At 42.0% G+C, this 18,349-nt stretch overlaps 1 protein-coding gene across 5 annotated transcripts in view; it reads right to left on the reverse strand.

Moving 5' to 3' along the window:
• The window catches only part of NFIA (nuclear factor I A), a 308,432-nt gene that overhangs the window by 86,966 nt on the left and 203,117 nt on the right, over nt 1-18,349 (reverse strand). For all 5 annotated transcript variants that reach the window (XM_034779865.1, XM_034779867.1, XM_034779866.1 and 2 more), the window contains exons 5-6: nt 9,401-9,518; nt 6,452-6,579 (exon numbers count right to left, since the gene is read on the reverse strand). In XM_034779865.1, coding sequence (XP_034635756.1) covers nt 6,452-6,579; nt 9,401-9,518 — 246 coding nt within the window. The remainder of the gene's footprint in view (nt 1-6,451; nt 6,580-9,400; nt 9,519-18,349) is intronic.

Raw genomic sequence — 18,349 nt, forward strand, 5'->3', positions numbered from 1 at the left:
ATAGGGACCACAAGCTAAATATGAGTCAACAGTGTGATGCTGTTGCAAAAAAAGCAAACGTGATTCTGGGATGTATTAACAGGTGTGTTGTGAGCAAGACACGAGAAGTCATTCTTCCGCTCTACTCTGCTCTGGTTAGGCCTCAGCTGGAGTATTGTGTCCAGTTCTGGGCACCGCATTTCAAGAAAGATGTGGAGAAATTGGAGAGGGTCCAGAGAAGAGCAACAAGAATGATTAAAGGTCCTGAGAACATGACCTATGAAGGAAGGCTGAAAGAACTGGGTTTGTTTAGTTTGGAAAAGAGAAGACTGAGAGGGGACATGAAAGTAGTTTTCAGGTATCTAAAAGGGTGTCATAAGGAGGAGGGAGAAAACTTGTTCACCTTAGTCTCTAAGGATAGAACAAGAAGCAATGGGCTTAAACTGCAGCAAGGGAGGTCTAGGTTGGACATTAGGAAAAAGTTCCTAACTGGAATAAATTGCCTAGGGAGGTTGTGGAATCTCCATCTCTGGAGCTATTTAAGAGTAGGTTAGATAAATGTCTATCAGGGATGGTCTAGACAGTATTTGGTCCTGCCATGCGGGCAGGGGACTGGACTCGATGACCTCTCGAGGTCCCTTCCAGTCCTAGAATCTATGAATCTATGAAAAAGCTGGCGGCGCTCCTGCTTACAGGGTGCATTTTGATCAGGATGGAACCAAAAACAGAAGCTGTAAGCATTTACTAGGAATTATGCCTTTAAACCAGTTTACAAAATACAGCTGAAACAGAACTGAACAAAAGCCAACGCCTGTACCCAAGTCCAAAGCCAGTTTGCTATTCCCTGGTTTTCTTACCTAACATCATCTTTATCTTCTCTCTTGCCTTTCTTCTCAGTTAACAAGAGTTATGTACTGAAAGTGCTGAGATAAAGTAACGGTAAGGAGAATACTGCAAAAGGTATTTGAAAACCAGAAGTAATTTACTACATGTCTGCTTTGTTTTACTTCCCAAGCCTTCCTGTTGTGAAAGGAAATTCATCTTTTCTGGCAGACTCCAGTCTTTTTAGGCCTCAGAGCTCCCCAGAAGCATTCAAGTGCAGGCAAATGGATGTGAGACTCGACGCGTACACTACAAGGAACATGGAATTAATGTTGGTTTTTGCTTTGGCTGTCGTGTCTGAAGCATAAATAAAGCACCATACACTTGTTTGTGAAAAGTTCCCCAGATGCAATACACAGAGTGCTCTGTGATCTGGACCTTTCCTTGGGTTCACGCAGACCAGAATGCAGTGGAAATGCCGTGCTGCCAAGGCGCAGCGGGTGCAGACCCGGTGTCCAGAGCTCCGCACACAACTTACTTGTCAAGGAGCTGAGACCCAACGCAGCCCTTTAAAGCAGGAGTGCAGGGGAGGGATTGTGGATGGGCAATACATGTGGCTGGTGGGTTGCACAGAGCATAGATGAAGTCATCCAAAGCCTTTGGAAAGCAGGGGGTACTATCCATCCTCATAGTCTGGAGTAGCAGTCTCAGAGTAGCTTTGTGCTGCTTTCTGCAGGGTGGGAGCAAGGCTGTTCTGATCTCCAGCCATTTTTCAGGCACCCCTTGAGTCCACAGCCGACCCTCAATGGACCCACTCACAGGTCCAACCACAGAAAAACAAGTCAGAAGGGACCACAAACAGCACCAATATAAAAAGAGCAAATGGGGAGAGAGGCAGGATAGCCAGCCATGGGTAGCCCTAGGCAAACTTCTGTCCCCAGCATGCACTGCTTTCAGAAACGTTGTTAATTTAGTTATTTATTGCATTCTTTTGAATCTTCCCTTTCCAAGTAAAAACTTTTAACCATTTACTTTCTCACCCTTGTATTTGTTCTTTTCTTTCTCTGGTCACTACACTATTTTTCCTTTTTTCTCATACATATCTCATTATTTTTGCCTCTGTCTTTTTTCACTATCATGTTTTCTATATGATGTAATAATTGTTCTCTCCTTTCCCCCTCCATCTTTCTTTTTCCACATTGTGTTCTCTTCCTCCTTCCAAGTTTCAATCCTCTTGCTATCATTTCTTTCCTCTCTCATGACCCCTATTCCAAATCTCTGTGAAATCTCTCATTCTTCATCTTCTGCCTCTCCCGACAAAAACTCTTTCTCTCCATTCACCAGATCACACACACATACACTGTCTCTCTCTCTCTCTCTCTTTCATGCTTTGCATCCCCCAAATCTCTCTCATGCACATGCTGCTCCCTTCTCCTCACAACTAATCAAATGCCCAAACACATGCAGATTCCCCAAGAATCTGCACATACATGCAGGCTCCTTCTACTCCTAGATACAGGATAAGAAGCTGTGCCTAGATGGGTCTCCTTATTCAGTCTGGGGCTGTATTACCTTTTATGTGGGTCCTCTGGGGAACTGGGTGTGGCCGGCGGTGGCTGCTGTCTTCAACACCTGTCTTTTCCCCAAAGGCACATTCAGGGAGATAGTCCCACACAGCTATCCAACCTTCCCCTTTCCTCAAGGGAAGTAATCAACATGTTCCCATGTTGATCATGGACAGATCATCCAATGGGACATGTTTTGATGGGATGTAAGAAAATCTTGCTCAACAAATCACTCCTATGCTACTGACAACACATGCTAAACTCTCAACAGTGACCAGCCTGAGTTAATAGTATCAGAAATATTCACAGTAGCAACGGGTTCTGTTGTAAACATATTTACCATTGTATACAGTATAATTGCTCTGGGCTTTGATGGTTAACCAACTATTAAGATGGTTTCTGTGTTTAAGCTCCCTTTGCAGATGTCAATCAGATGAATTAAACATTAAAACCCAAAGTGATTATTATATGTTAAAAATGTAGAATTTTTTTAATGTCAATTGTGGGATTAAATAAACAGTAAGGGTCTTATTTGGACAATATAGAGAGCAGAAAGGATGTAACTGAAACAGGGCAAGGCAACAATGAAACAGGGCAAGGTTACTATTCTTTCAGGAGCAATACTCTGGCAATATACAAAGTAATAAGGGATGTTGATCCCATTTCTATATTTTTCAGTGGGCCAATATATTTTCTAGGCAGTTGCCCTGTTGGAGACTCATAAAGCATTCTGTAGTGGTTGAGACGAAAGCATCCATGTCAAACATGAAGGACCAAATGTTGATTTCAGAGCCACATGTGACTTACGATATATTATATATTAAAACAAAATATGATGTAAACTGTTGCTTTCTGTTATACAGAGGTCTCATGGTGACTCTTGTTCTGCTGGCAGACCACTCTTTTGATGCATTTGTAGGACATGATTATAGGGTTTTGTCCTCCACTATTGAAGAGGTGGCCCCGAAGTGCTCTCTTTGCTGGCTTCGTTCTCAGAGGTAAGCCTGGTTTATAGATGGTCTGAAACAAATGAAGCGACAGGGAGATGGCTAGAGAACCAGTGGTGGAAATCTTGTGCTGAGGCTGACCAGCTGTAGCGTAAATATTTCTTTTTAACTGCTATGCTATTGCTGTGCAGGAGGCAAAGGGACAATTATTTTTCTCCTCCACAGCATCCGCAACATCTCAGACAGCAGATTTGATCTGGGTGACAGAGAGTCTGGTACATCTGGATAGTTTCAGCTCGATAGCTGGTCTGAGTCCCTCCTGTTGTGAAGAAATTGTTTGCTATTCTGCAGACTAGACTGATCAGATTAGGGATGGCCTGTTTGCTTCTGTGGTGATTGAGCCTGGTCTTGAGGGAACAAAGGCCTTCTCTTCTCTGCTGGAGTTTCAGCCAGTGATACTCCCTGAGGTACTGGAAGTGTTGGGAGACCTTTGTCCTGAAACCTGTCCTTTGGATTCACATCCTTCTTTGATGGGGAAGGCCCGTGGGGAAGTGCTGGTCTCCTTATTTGTGGACACTGTCAGCACCTCTTTTAGAGGGGGCAGGCTGCCTATTGTTTTGGAGGAAACAGGAGTGCAGCCTTTGCTCAAGAAGTCATCACGGGGTGCTGACAATCTTGCTAATTATCAACAAATATCACATCTTCCCTTTCTAGGTAGGATTGTGGGAAGGTTGTGACAAGACAATTATCACCGTGTCTAGATGCCTGTGATCTCCTTGACCCTTGTCAATCTGGGTATTGACCTGGCTATGACATAAAGATTGCCCTGGTGCATTGGTCAGTGGTCGCCTCCTGGCGACGGATGAAAACCAGGATTCCATGCTGGTATTATTAGATCTATCAGCTGCCTTTAATATGCTTGATCATGAAATGCTACTGACTTGCCTGAGAACCTGTTGGGAATGGACCAGGCCACTTTTCAGTGTTTTGTTCTCTTCTCTCAGCAGGTAGCTGTGGACAATTGCTCCTCTTCCTGTGGAGCTATGTGGGGTGCTGCAGGGTGGCATTCTGTCATCTCTCTTGTTCAACAGGCATAAAAGGCCATTAGGAACATTTGTAAGGGGGCATGGGGTCAGTGTTTTCAGCATGCTGGTAACTCCCAACTGTACGTCACTATCTTCTCTCATTTGGAACTATGCTGTTCAGCACCTCAACCACTGTTTGAAGGCACGCTGGCTGGAGCTCAGACCAGATCATACTGAGGTGATGAAGGTGGGTTGGGGGATGTTGCTGGAGAACAGGGAGGAGATAATATCAACCCCTTCCATTGAAGCAGTATGTCTGCCATTAGTTGATAGTACCGTATTCACAATTTAGGAGTGAGTCTACAGCCCATGCTGCTGTTTGACGATCATGTTACAGCAGTGACCCGGTTTGCGTCTAGCTAGGAGGTTGCAGTCCTTTCAGACACAGACCTTGCCACTGTTTCTGTGCTTTCTGTCACCTCAAGATCAGACTACACCAATGCACTCTACATGGGGCTACCCCTTAAAACTATGTGGAGACTGAAGCTGGTGCAGAATGCAGTGGCTTGCTTACTGAACAGGACATTTCACTGGGGGCACATGACCAGAGTGATCCAGGATCTGTGTTGGCTGCCCTTGTGTCTCTGGGTGGATTTTAAGGTGTTGGTTACGACGTATAAAACCCTACATGGCTTGGAGCTGGCCTACCTGAGGGACTGCCTTTCTCTCCATGCTATACTGCCACAGCTGTGGTCAGCAGGAGCACTTAGACTGGATCCAGCTCATTATAAAAGAGAGGGAGGCTGTTGGCAGGATGTTCTGTCAGCTCTGAGACTCTGAAACTTGCTCCCTCCCTGGTCTGAAATAGCTGAATTTGGTGGCTTTCCAGGCATGCTGCAAAAGACATCTGTTTGATGTGCTTTTGGAGAAGGTTGTGGATATGCTTCAGAGATGATGAAGGTAGTAGGTGGCTGGCTGGCCAGCCAAGTGCCTGCAGAACTGATTTTAATGGTGCTGAGGTATAATATAATTGTACAGCTGTATCATTAATTATATTAGGGTGCCTAGACCATTGGTTAGACATCTTTATTATTTTAAATCTAAGTAAAATTATATTAAAATATATAAAACACAAAGGACTAATCCCTTAGGACCATATATGGATGACCTGGTAAAATGTTAGAAGGTGAAAGACGAAAAACACTTTGTTGATATTCAATAAATTAGTATTAATAATAATTAGCAATAAAATCCCTATCTAGAACAGAGATCTGTGGCATTATTTTGCCTACTAACTGCCATCGTGCCAGGAAAATGTTTTCATTACTACTGAGTACCCAGATGATACCAAGCTAGGTGATCAAGAGACATTAAGTAAATAACACAAGCCAAGGAAAATTCATCAGGAAAAGGCATGGCTTCCCCCTTAAAGTTCTTAACTCCAACATCCAATGATATGTACACCTCTACCCCGATATAACGCAACCCAATATAACACAAATTTGGATATAATGTGGTAAAGCAGCGCTCCAGGGGAGCGGGGCTGCACGCTCCGGCGGATCAAAGCAAGTTTGATATAACGCGGTTTCACCTATAACGCACTAAGGTTTTTTGGCTCCCAAGGACAGCGTTATGTCAGGGTAGAGGTGTATTTCAGCATAGAGTCTCCTATCAAACTTCACACCATTATGGATGAATACAACAGCAACTCATAATGAGTCTCTTAAAAACCCATTGCAGAGTAAACAAATATATAATGGCATTTTACAACAGAATGAAATGTGCTCCACAGCTGGGACAGGTGCTGTGTTTTGCCAAGCTGTTATCAGTAATATTCCATGATTGGATATGGACAATTTGACAGAGAAGGAGAGCATATCTTTTGCTGCCTTATTCAAATACTTCAGATGCTTGGCCCAAATACAGTGACACACTGCGAAAACATTTGCAGCTGCAGGAGCAATCAAACTATTGCAATATTTTCATTAGACTGACCATTTCAGCACAAATCATAGGGGTTTTATTTATAGCCTTTCTATACAATATTCTCTTATGATAACGAAATTGAAAAACTGGAGAAAATGTCCTATGACTCCTGAAAGCCGTGTCTTACCTGGCTCTACTTCATGCCATCCACTTGACTGACTGCCACTTCCTGGAGAGCGTCCTTGGCTTGTATAAAATGGCTCTTCACCAGGACTGTCCATTTCATCCTCCACAGATTTGAGGCGTTTTGTAGAGCTGAAACAGCAAAACATACAATACTGTATATGCTGAAAGGATACAAAGATATTTCTCTCTTGGTATATTTCTCGGTAGCATGGGAAGAGACCAACTGGGTTAAGTTTAGTGACATTGACGGCATTGACTCGGGAGAGATTCCCGTTCTCTTCACTCTTCCCCACAAAGCTGAATCAATGTTCCTCAGTCCTGATCTACTTTTTTCAGACTTGAGGCTGCCTTATGCTTTTCTGAACTGTGCCAAGCTCCATGCTGATTTTGTGACACAGAACAACCTCCAATAAAGACTAAGCTGAGATCACCAAACTCATTCCAAACTGGAACCAAAGCTATTTTAAAATTTAGATTTTCACAGGTGTAAGGCTAGGACCTTATGTAAAGCATGCTGAAGTCAACAGAAAGACTCCCATTGACTTCAATGGGTTTTGTACCATTAACTTACTGTGTCACCAGCTATCAAATAGTTAATATTGAACAGATATGGTATTGACAGGTAGACCCTCATTTAAACTACCTTGTCTTCTCCTTATCTTATTGTGAATTCCATATACCCCCTTTGTATGCATTTTTTTTTTATATTTCCAATGCTTTCTTTTCCTAAAGAAAAATTTTCAATGGCAGCAGTCCCAGCTTTATGGCAACCCTACAATAATAAACACACGAGTGATGGCAAAAGATGGAAAAGCTATTTCAGTTTTACATTGTCACAGGTTATTTTAAACAAGTATAAAAATTTTACCCTGTACCTAATTTGTTCAATGCCTGATGTAGGACATAGTCTCTGGATGCCGCCACCCATTTAAAAAAAAGAACAAAAAGCTTGCTGACTAATGTCAACACTGAAAGACTCCAACACAACACTCACCATATACAATACCTCCTCCAAAATCCAACCCGGGCAAAAGGCTGAGAGAAGGGAGAACCTTACACTGTTCTCTGAAGGTCAACTGACTCAAAGGGTGGCAGAGTGGTGGGGGAATGAATTTCAGTGCCAAGGGCCTACAATCTTGGCTAAGTTTGGAATAATGAGATGTACAGAATGCTCTAGGATATTATTGTCAATTTGTCCTAACACATTTTTCCAGATCTTATGTCTATTGCCAACTCTTTATTCTGTGGGGTCAATTCCACCAGCAGTGTGTAAGGGATTCAAGAAAAGCCCTACCTACCTAAATGTTCCATAGAGTAAACAAGAATAGACTCCTTTGTGTATCAGGGATGTACTGGATGGATATAAAACATTCCATTGGCATAATTCCCATTGAGCTAAATCTTCCAGCCTTTACTCAGGCAAGACTCACTTTAATTTCTGCCTGAGTAAGGGCTGCAGGATTTGGGAGTTCTCTATGCAAAGCTGAAGGGAGACAATGTTTTATGGTATGTATGGAATGCAGGTTCTGCCATAACTTATTTTAAAGAATCAGTATATGTCGGTAGGGGAAATTCTATGTGTACAATACAATTACTGCCTGATAGTGCCGCTGAGTCTGTGTGTTTAAGGAATATTTTTTTTCTAACTGGGAACAACCTAATGAGAGAAAAACAAACATATTACCAAGTTATTAACTACTGGTGATGTTTATAATTAGCTCCTTATCAGTGCTAGCTATTTGCAGAAGAATAGAAGAGTGACAACTGAGCTTTTAAGTAACACTAATAACCTGCCTTTTTCACTCCTGGAGTCACAACAAAACTCTTGCTGGGAGTAATTCTAATGATGAGCACTGCACATACAGTATGCCAAACACATGTGAAAAAACTAACAGCACAAACTTTTAAATTGATTACTGCCACATGTAATGAGAACTATATTTGCTAAGCTTCAGAATGCTGACTGAGCTCATGTGTACAGAATGTTCTTTCAATCACTGTGAACTATAAGCTAAAAGTTATTGCTAGGAGACTCTACATACTTTTGTAGAAAATAAAAACAGCTACAGTGAAAAGATATGGTTTTTTTTTTATGGTGTGCTTGCTTTTTGCAAAGCTGGTGGCGCTGCAGACTGAGATCAGAACCTAAAAGAACTCCAGGCTGAAGTTAGAATTTCTTGTCATGTCTTCGAAATAACTGATCATTTTGGCTGGCGGACAAACAAAAATCAATCTGGTTCCTTAATAGTGTTCGAGATGGCAATGGTGACTAGGCTTGTTTATAAATTCAATCTCATGGATGGTTAAAGTAAAAAGACAGTAAAAATATCCTTGTCTGCATCTAAGATATGCAATCGGACTTGATAGTACCCTCCATCTAAAATTCAGTTGCTTCATTAAATCACAAAATTCTTAAAGCCACACCAAAATACGAATGGATTAAAAGCCAAATCTTCAACACTATGTTAGTTTCACAGTTAACACTTTTATGTATACACAATACATGTAAATTTTATATGAAGTCTGGTGTCCAGTCTCTTTTCCTTCAATGTTATGCAAGCTATGATACCTACAAGAAATAGCTCCATGAAAAATACTCAGTGACATTATCATAGGAGGACATTATGTTTCATTATGATCCTGATTCTCCTTATACCAGTGTAACTCCACTGATTTCAATGGAATTACCCCTGATTCTAAACAATGTACGTGAGAAAAGAATCAGGAACCTGTGTGTGTCTCTGCAGCTTTTTTCAAAGCTGGACTTTAAGTATACAGCTTTAATATAGATTGAGATAGACACTCAAATTTGTGATTCTGAAAAGACACACCATCCCGTCCCCACCAGAACACATCAAACAATGTAAATACTAAACAATAACTTCCATATGAGCATTAATCGTAATCTGGGTTTCACAAGTAACCCAATAGCATACACATATCAAATTACCTGGTAGAGGATGTGCTAGGTAAAGACCTCCTCATTGCTCCTGGGCTCATGCTATAGTATGAAGAACTTTCCAAATCTGAGAGGGAGAAATTTGGGCCTGTTCCTGCAGCTATTGGTGCTAGGGAAACAAAAGAAATTCAAATCAGTAAGTCATGTAAATAAGGACTCGATTATGTGAATTGACACTGTAATCAGGAACATTTTACCACTATACGATTCCCTCTGGGGCAGGGAGTGTCTTTTTTGGTCTCTTTGTACAATGCCTAGCACAATGAAGTCCAGGTCCCCGCCTAGGGCTCCTAAGTACTACGATAATACAAATAAATAATAATAATGATATGATATAATAAAGATGTTCTTATTTTCTTTTCAGGTCATTTTTTTCTGTACCGTCAATTCTAATCATTTGCACCAAGAATCTTGGATTCCTTTAAGAAACTGCTGCCATATTGTAATCTTCTTAATAACATCTCTTGAAACTTCCTTCCTTAATAGGCACAGCCTGAGTAGTGGACGTGTTGCACCATCCCGTGTATACCTGGCCCAGTCTGTGAGCTCCGGTAGACAGGGAAGGGGCACTGGTGCCACCTCTTCCCAAGACCTTTGGGAATGCTGTGTGCACACAGATGTACATAGAGGCTACAGTCTCTATACCCCTGGAGCATAAGAGCTATGATTGTCAAAAGCCCCTGCGGGAAGTATGCCAGGGGCTGAGACTCCTTATGTTCCTCTCTGCCTCTGTGCACCTGTGCGGGAGCCAGAGACAATTTGCCTCATTATATTATTATCCAACAACTGTTTTCTATTGTTCTTTATTCCCACCAGCATGCATGGTTTTCTGTAAGGACTACCACTGCTATGACTTACCTGACTCTAATAATTTGCCTAGCGTACTGGTTTTACACTAAGGTATTATGAGAGTTCCTTTTCCAAAAGTTTACAGGCATAGATAGGGCTGTGAACTCCTATGTGTTGAGCAATATGGAACAAATGAGAATGTTGTAACCAAATATAAAACTGAGCCGGCAAGGTCTTCCTCAATGAAATCAACTGCATGTGATATGATACCATTCCCACTGTCACCATTCCAGTGCCCTGACCTTTATAGGACATTCTGCTTTATGGACCATGATTGATTGTCTGTCCCATTCCAACATCTGATGAAAATTACCCCGTTGCCCAAGATATATCTGTTTGGCACAGGATATATGATGTGAAAATTCTGATTCACAGGGATTTTCCTGGTGCCACACAATGATACTGAGCCAAATTTACTCTTGTGTCAGTTGGAACAACTGTACTGAAATCAATAGACCTGTGCTTGCTCCTACCGGGGAGGAACTGAGCCCAATTGAAATATTTCACTCTGGTGGGCATCAGTGAGGAAATCAAGATTGGATGGTTCAGGTATCTTGCACCAGTAACCTAGCATACCAAGGGTGAAATATGGGCCCAAATGAAGCCACTGGGAGTTCTGCCTTTGCTTTCAATAGAGTCAGATTTCACCCCAAGTCTTAGGGAACGAGCACTGCTGGATTTGACAGATGAAGAATATAGCTTTGCAGCTGCCACATCCACCTCACAGTTAAACTGGCAATCTAGGGCAAAGATCTTTTAAGAAAATCGATCAACATTGAGACAGACTGGGAATGGCATGGACAGCAAGCAACAGATTTTAAAAGGATGGGGTAGAAAGCACACAATGCTATTAAAACTTAAGAAAATCTGGAATGATCATTAAAAGGGATTAATTTGGGAAGTAATTTATGGCAAGAACACCAAACTCCTTTGTTGTCTTCCTTTAACTAAAATATGTTTCCTGTGCACTGGTTGTATGAGAGGGCAGGTTTTTTTTTTAAGAAAAATTAAATATAGTAAAACTAACTCATTTTATTAAATTGTGCTTTCTGCTAGAGTTTCCTGACAGCAGCTACAAGAGGCTGTAAAACTGACAAATTTGCATGGAAAAAGAAACCAGTGTAAGTAATTTGTGTAAAAGGTAACATGGGCATGGACTGCTATAATTCAGACACCCTGCAGATAGCAGACTGCTGCAGTGTGAGCAGTTATGGGTTAGAAAAATGACCACACTGCAGTCAGTCTGACGTGAATGGAAATCAATCATAAAGGTACTCTCTGCAGCATCTACTCCACAGTTTTCAGCAACTCCTTTGCCAAGCAGATTTGTGCTGTGTAAACCCCTTTGTTGATCAATTCCCCTGCACCCCAGACCTAACAAAGCCTAACTTAGAAGTTAATAGTAATATTTTCCAAACAGGCACATAAAAAGGCAGGCACTAAATTAAAGCACCATTTCTTTCCAAGGGGCAATGAATTTCCCAGCTATGGTAAGTTTTACTAAGCAGTTTTATTTCAGATACAGATGGAGGAAAATTTTGTGTTCATAAACTGACTCTGCTCCCGTTCATCACCCCCCCAAAATCTAGGGAATTACTGGCCAAATTTGCCTTATGTGAAACTAAAATATACTTCCACTTCTCAACATGGTGCACATAGCCTGCAAAGATGTGGAGTGGGATGGGGTAAAGCTAGTTACATAAAAACTAACCACAAGATGGAAAGGGTTAAATAGGTAACCTCTAGCTTCCTCCATATTTAACAACAATGGAGTTTTCCTGCCAGGTCCTTGGACACCCTGCAGTACTCAAGGAGCTGAGCTGAGAGGATGCAGGATGGAGGGTAAAAAGACAAGCTCCATTCCTCTTAAACAATAAAATGGTCAAAGGACAGAACATTTATTAAAGCAGTTGAATATTAAAAGCATTTAAAGGGTTCATGGCAGTTGCTTATTTAAAAGGCCTATGGCGGTTCTAACAATGACATTCATACTAAAGACAGACCAAGGTCACTAAACTTAGTAATGCTATGGGGTAAACTTTCCATAAAGGGGAACTGTTCTGGAATCATATTCTGTGTATTAGGAAGTTATCTTTCAATAAAGGGTATCTATGTTTTCTTTTCCCAGTTAGTTTGCTCTTCAAACAACATTTTACTGTAGACAACGTGAGGAAAATGTCAGTGTATAGACCCCATCCAGAGGCTGGCAGGGAAGGGGTTAACTCTCTTTCTCTGGGTAGGGGGAATCGGTCTCTTCCTCTCTGGAATTTGGTTGAAGTGACTCATGTTTTATATCACTGTTATAGACTTGGCTGACTCGAGTCACACTTCATAACACTTTACATTAGACTTTGGCTGAGGGAACCTGGTTGTGTTCTATTTGGACCTTATATTTACTTTTCTGTTTTGCAACACAACATGTTGCAAAGGTGCATAAACTTCATCTAGCCTAGCCATGCAAAACCTTACCTGCTCCAAATGGCCCCTCACGCTGCCTGAATAGACTATCCCTCTTCTATTAGCCCTGAATTCTGATGGAAAGACAGAGTCACACTTCTGTCTGTCTGTAGGATTCCCCATCAACACTCCAGCACCAGAGAGCAAACAGAAGGATTAAAGTGATCTAAATTGTGGCACAACTTTGACTAAATTGAGTTTCCTCATTTTAGCATATGATCATCCAACATGTGATCACCCTCCTCGCCTGCACCCAATGTCCCAAGAACATGCTTTGGCATTGTCCAGAGCATTAGCATAGGTGCATCTGAAGAAGTGAGGTTTTTACCCACAAAAGCTTATGCCCAAATAAATCTGTTAGTCTTTAAGGTGCCACCAGACTCCTTGTTGTTTTTGTAGATACAGACTAACACGGCTACCCCCTGATACTTGGCATAGGTGTGGTGATCATTCTGTTCTATAATATAAAGCCAGCCCTTTATTACACCGAAGTATACATAAATTCAAGGTTAAGATTATACCAGCCACACTGAAAATATGCTGCTTTCTCCGCCTAAGAGATGCTCCTCAGAAAAATTACACCAAAATAGCTCAAAAACACATCCCAAGCATGAGATATAGGTTGAAAATTTCAACTGAGCTTCAACACAATACACACTCCACCCACATGGCTGCATCAAGTTGTCATTTGACACAGAGCTCTGACCCCGATGAGGGAGGAGTAAAATGGTTTATTGGATAGAAATCTGGCCTTTCATTTAAAACTTCGTTTGATTGATGTGTGTGGCACCTGTAAGTGAACTAACTGATGCAGCCTCAGCTGATTTTAGCTGACAGGGTGGTCTCCATCACAAAACTCCTACGCACACAGGATACATTTCAATTACTCTGAAGGGGTAGAATGAGAGAGTTTGCCTGAAAGACTGGACCAACCCTCATCATAGGCTGATCATTCCATGTTAAACTGGGGAGGTGAGCAAGGAGCTGCTTCTCTTTGACCGCCTGCAGGGTAGCTCTGCTCTGGATAAAGGGCACCTCTGAGGAAAACTCCCACTGATGCCAGGTTATTAGACCCGAAATGTCAAGAAAAATAAGAGAAAAATTAGCAAAAAACCCTGTGACTTAATTCAATTTGAATATTTATTTTGGAAATTTACTGAACTAGAGTACAGGAAACCCACTAAATAAAACTAGCCAAGCTGGCATTTGTCTTCCTTAAAAAATGGCACTGTCTTTTAGTTGTTAAGATATATTTAATTTCTCTTTTTTCATTTTTTGTTTATTTGTTTTTACAAAGATATTTGGGTAAAACTAGGATCAGGACATGTCTAACACTGCAGCAAAGTGACAATGTACATAAGGCTAAACGTATTATAAGAAACATGATGTTTGACTAACACACTTTTTCATATACTGTGGCTTAACAACCAGAGGAAAACAAACTATCTTTCTGACTCAGCGAGGAAAGGGTCGCTCGAATTTGTTGCATAACCTTTGTCTCCTATGTACTGTATTGTTAGGTTCAAAGAGGTTTTGCCGAATACAACTGATATGAAATGTGTGATGTTCATTTTAAAATTACTAGTACAGCTTGCTATTGACCATCTAATTATGCTGAGTTCCATTTATAAACATAGCTAACCACTAAGTTTATGGAGACTTTTTGTGCTGCTTTAATAGGATATTGATCGAGAGCAAGGTTTGAGTGGACTGCCATTGAATTGTGTAATGGCATACAAAAAGCAAGGTCACGGCAACTGTTCATTCTATGCCTGCAGTCTATTTTTTATTACCATCTTTTTTTCTCTCCCTCTTATATACCCAAGCCCAAATGCTATGTTTGGAATAGCAGTCAGTCCTTGGCTAAGCAATACAGAGATATCTTTTAAATGTTATTTTTCATGCTGCTGACTTCTAACTATCTCAGCTACAGTATTGCTTAGTATAGCAGAAAACATACAGGCTATATAAAAGCCTTAGTAAGTGTGCTCTGCACTAGGGAGTTCTATGGATCCTTCCCACTCTCCTCCAGACTGCAGAAAAGCAGGGGAGCCACTCTGCCGTTTCAGAGCTGCAGCAGCACCAACTCCTGCTTTTTTGCAAGGCGGCTGAGTGTAGGGCAATCTCCAGCAGAACTAGGTGGATCTGAAGGCCCCGCTAACCCAAAACCATTTTGTGGCGGCACGAAAGAAGCTCTGTGTCATACAGAGAAAGTAGACCCCTCTGGTGGGCTGTGGACTACAGCTATTGATACTCACTCTACCTTCGGGGGAATTACACTGCAGGTTGGCCCTCTACCTCCAGAGGTGGGTGCAACAGGACTTCCCCTATAATTTGTTTACATTATACCTCTTCTTTTGAGTGGATAAGGACTGCTTGATAAAAGCAGACTGGAAAGCTATATTCATTCGGTTAGACCCATCTGTTCCCTGCCCCACCCCCTGCCCGCTCAGAGTAGTGGCAATGAATTTAATTTCTCTTTCACATTCCTCCCACAGTAACTACAGTGTCAGTTCTATATCTTTCAGCCGAGATGATTCTGCTTCAGTACTTCTAATCATCTGAGTCGGAATGTTACAAACAGCTTTATTCAGCCTCTCGGGTGAGCGTGAGGAGTCACACACACAAACAGTATACACAAGAGATTATTTTCCTTTTATTGCCTTAAACAGCAATGATTATTTCATGCAGTTACAGAATTATTGCACATTTCAAACACTAGGCTGCCACTTCATGCCAATCTGAGACCTCTTACATTCTGTTCCAGTTTCCCATTGCTAAAGCCCCCAAAATTCTATGCCCCAGCACCACCCATCTATGCAGCAAGAGTAAGGAGAATTCTGCAGCTGGTTTCAATAGATACCAAAGCACTGCTACAGCAACCCCGAATCACAAAGAATGACTGCTTGAAAGTCTCACACTTTGAGTATCCATTCCTAAACTGCATTATTCCAGGATCCCTGCCTTTTCAAAATTCCATGACCATAAAATCATTCACAGCCTGTGGAATTTATTTAATCCTTTTACGGGATCTAAAGTGTCTAACACAGAAGAGAGAGAGAGAGAGGAGAGAGAGAGAGAGAGAGTGTGTGTGTGTGTGTGGTTTAACTGGCATATTAAAAGGGTTAAAAATCATCCCACTAACTCCATGAAAAACTGAACTAGCATTTTACAACTTTAAGTGTGGCATTCTCAATCCAGTGAGCAGGCAGGGTGCTTCATACATCAGCACCGGGAATTATATAATTTCAACCAACAATGCAGTGCGAAACATGCGTAAATTTGATCTGCTTTCAGGGACTGCTCATTAAGCCCCAAATCCTTCCTTCACAGCTCAGCCTGTATATTTCAGCTGTCTGTGGGGGATATCCACACAGGAAGGAATCCAGATCAGGAGCATATGCAGGTTACTCAAATCTAATGGCTGCATTAGCCTCCTCTCCATGCACCTTCCCTGGCCCCAAGCTCCCAGTCTGTCAGTGTCTCCCATTCGCACTTCCAGGGTCCTGCTGAACAGGGAAATCCCGTGGAGCAGGACTTTGTGCCAAATGGGGTGAACAAATTCTGCACTGCCTCCCACATCTTGCCACCCTTTCACAGCAGGCACATTCTACTGCCCTGGGGACCTCTGCACACATGAGCTGGGGACAGAATTTAGGTCCAAATCCTCAAAGGTATTTAGGAGCCTAGCTTCTATGGATTTCAATGGAAGTTAGACACCTACACACCTCCGAGGACCTCCTCATAAAGGATGGTTGGAGGTGAGGGGTTTGTTTCGCTTGTGCAACAGCTGGCTGTTCAATCAACAAATCCTGCGCATTGTCTGGGATCTACAGGAGCTTAGGGCCCCCTGTGGCTTTCACCAGCAACATAGGAGTCAACAGAGGTGCACTGGAGCCACACTTGAATGGCTTCCCTTCATCACTGTCCCTACGATATTCTTTAAGGGGAGTTTCCCCAGTGCTGAAGGGGCCAAGGGATGGTTAAATATAGCCTCAGGCTTGAGGAACAATAACGTGCATCTGCTCTGACACTCCTGCCTTTAACCCTCAGCCCAATCCTTCCCAGTCATGGATGAATTTCTCTATGGAGAAGTCCCAGCAGAGTCTGGGGTATGTGGGTCAATGCTGATTTTCCCCAACCACAATACAGGAATATTGGGGATCTGATCTGGCCTACTCACATGGGACTATGCGTGGAGAACGACCTCGTACCTCGTTTTAACATACACAGAGTCACAGAAATGTAGGGCTGGAAGGGACCTCGAGAGGTGATGTACTCCAGCCCTCTGCACTGAGGCTAGATCATCCCTGACAGGTGTTTGTCTAACCTGTTCTGAAAAACCTCCAATGACGGGGGATTCCATGTTTAGTTTCTTAAAATTGGCAAACATCTTTGTAGTAGCCTTTTTCATGCCCCTAAACTTCCAGCCTGCCAGTGCCTCCCAATCTCACCTCCTATGCCCAAGCATCCCTGCTTTCTTTCTCATGGTTTGTTTTTCCTATTTACCCAGCCTCTGGAAGATTGAGCAGCAGGCTAATGAGTCAGTGGTAAAGCCCACTGCTGTGGAACAGAAGAAAGCTACAGGTGTGCCTGTCACCAAGAGGGTCTATAATTCTTGTTCAGATAGCTCAGTGGTTTGAGCATTAGCCTGCTAAACCCAGGGTTGTGAGTTCAATCCTTGAAGGGGCCACTTAGGGATCTGGGGCAAAATCAGTACTTGGTCCTGGCAGGGGGCTGGACTCAATGACCTTTCAGGGTCCCTTCCAGTTCTATGAGATAGGTATATCTCCATATATTATTAAATAAATACTATGATGACTAGGACCTATACAAATGATAGATAGATTAAAGATATCAGTGGTTCTCAAACTTTTGTATTGGCGACCCCTTTCACACAACAAACCTCTGAGTGCAACTCCCTTTCTAAACACTTTTTTATATTTAACACTATTATAAATGCTGGAGGCGACGTGGAGTTTGGGAGTGGAGGCTGCAGCTCACGACCCCCACTTAATAACCTCGCGACTCCCTAAAAAATCATAACCCCCAGTTTGAGAACCCATGGATTAGAAAAAGGTATAATGTTAATACCAAATATTTGTTCCCAGGAAGCTGACTTTTAACTTAGCTTTTTCATCCCCCCCTGCCCAGACTTGTATGGCTGATATAACAGCATTTTATTTGAGTCTCTCTGTCACACTGACCCCTGACAACCTTATTCAATAAATGTGGCATATTATTATTACCCAACAATACCTAATGAGGAAATGCTGGAAACACTTTGTGCCTCGTGTTAATTTTAGATGACAGAAGCTAACAACAGACAACTACTTAAAACTCAGGGACACCATGTGTTCCTATTATCAAATTTTAAAAAATCATGAAAACTACAGGCCATAAAGAGCTACAGTTGACGCAGACGCCAAAATCTGCTTCTTCTTACTTAGGTGTACATCTAGAATAACCCCATTGACTTCAGTGCAATTATGCTGATGTAACAAAAAACAAAATTTGGTCTTTCCGTCTCAGCATGAGAATTCCTGTAGCATACGCACTGCACAGCAAGAGGGTCAGTGACAGAGAAGCAGTCTGTCCTTGAAAATTCACACACATTTAAACGCATTTAGAAAA

Source organism: Trachemys scripta, chromosome 8 (assembly GCF_013100865.1).
Source record: "Trachemys scripta elegans isolate TJP31775 chromosome 8, CAS_Tse_1.0, whole genome shotgun sequence".
Taxonomy (NCBI): Eukaryota; Metazoa; Chordata; order Testudines; family Emydidae; genus Trachemys; species Trachemys scripta.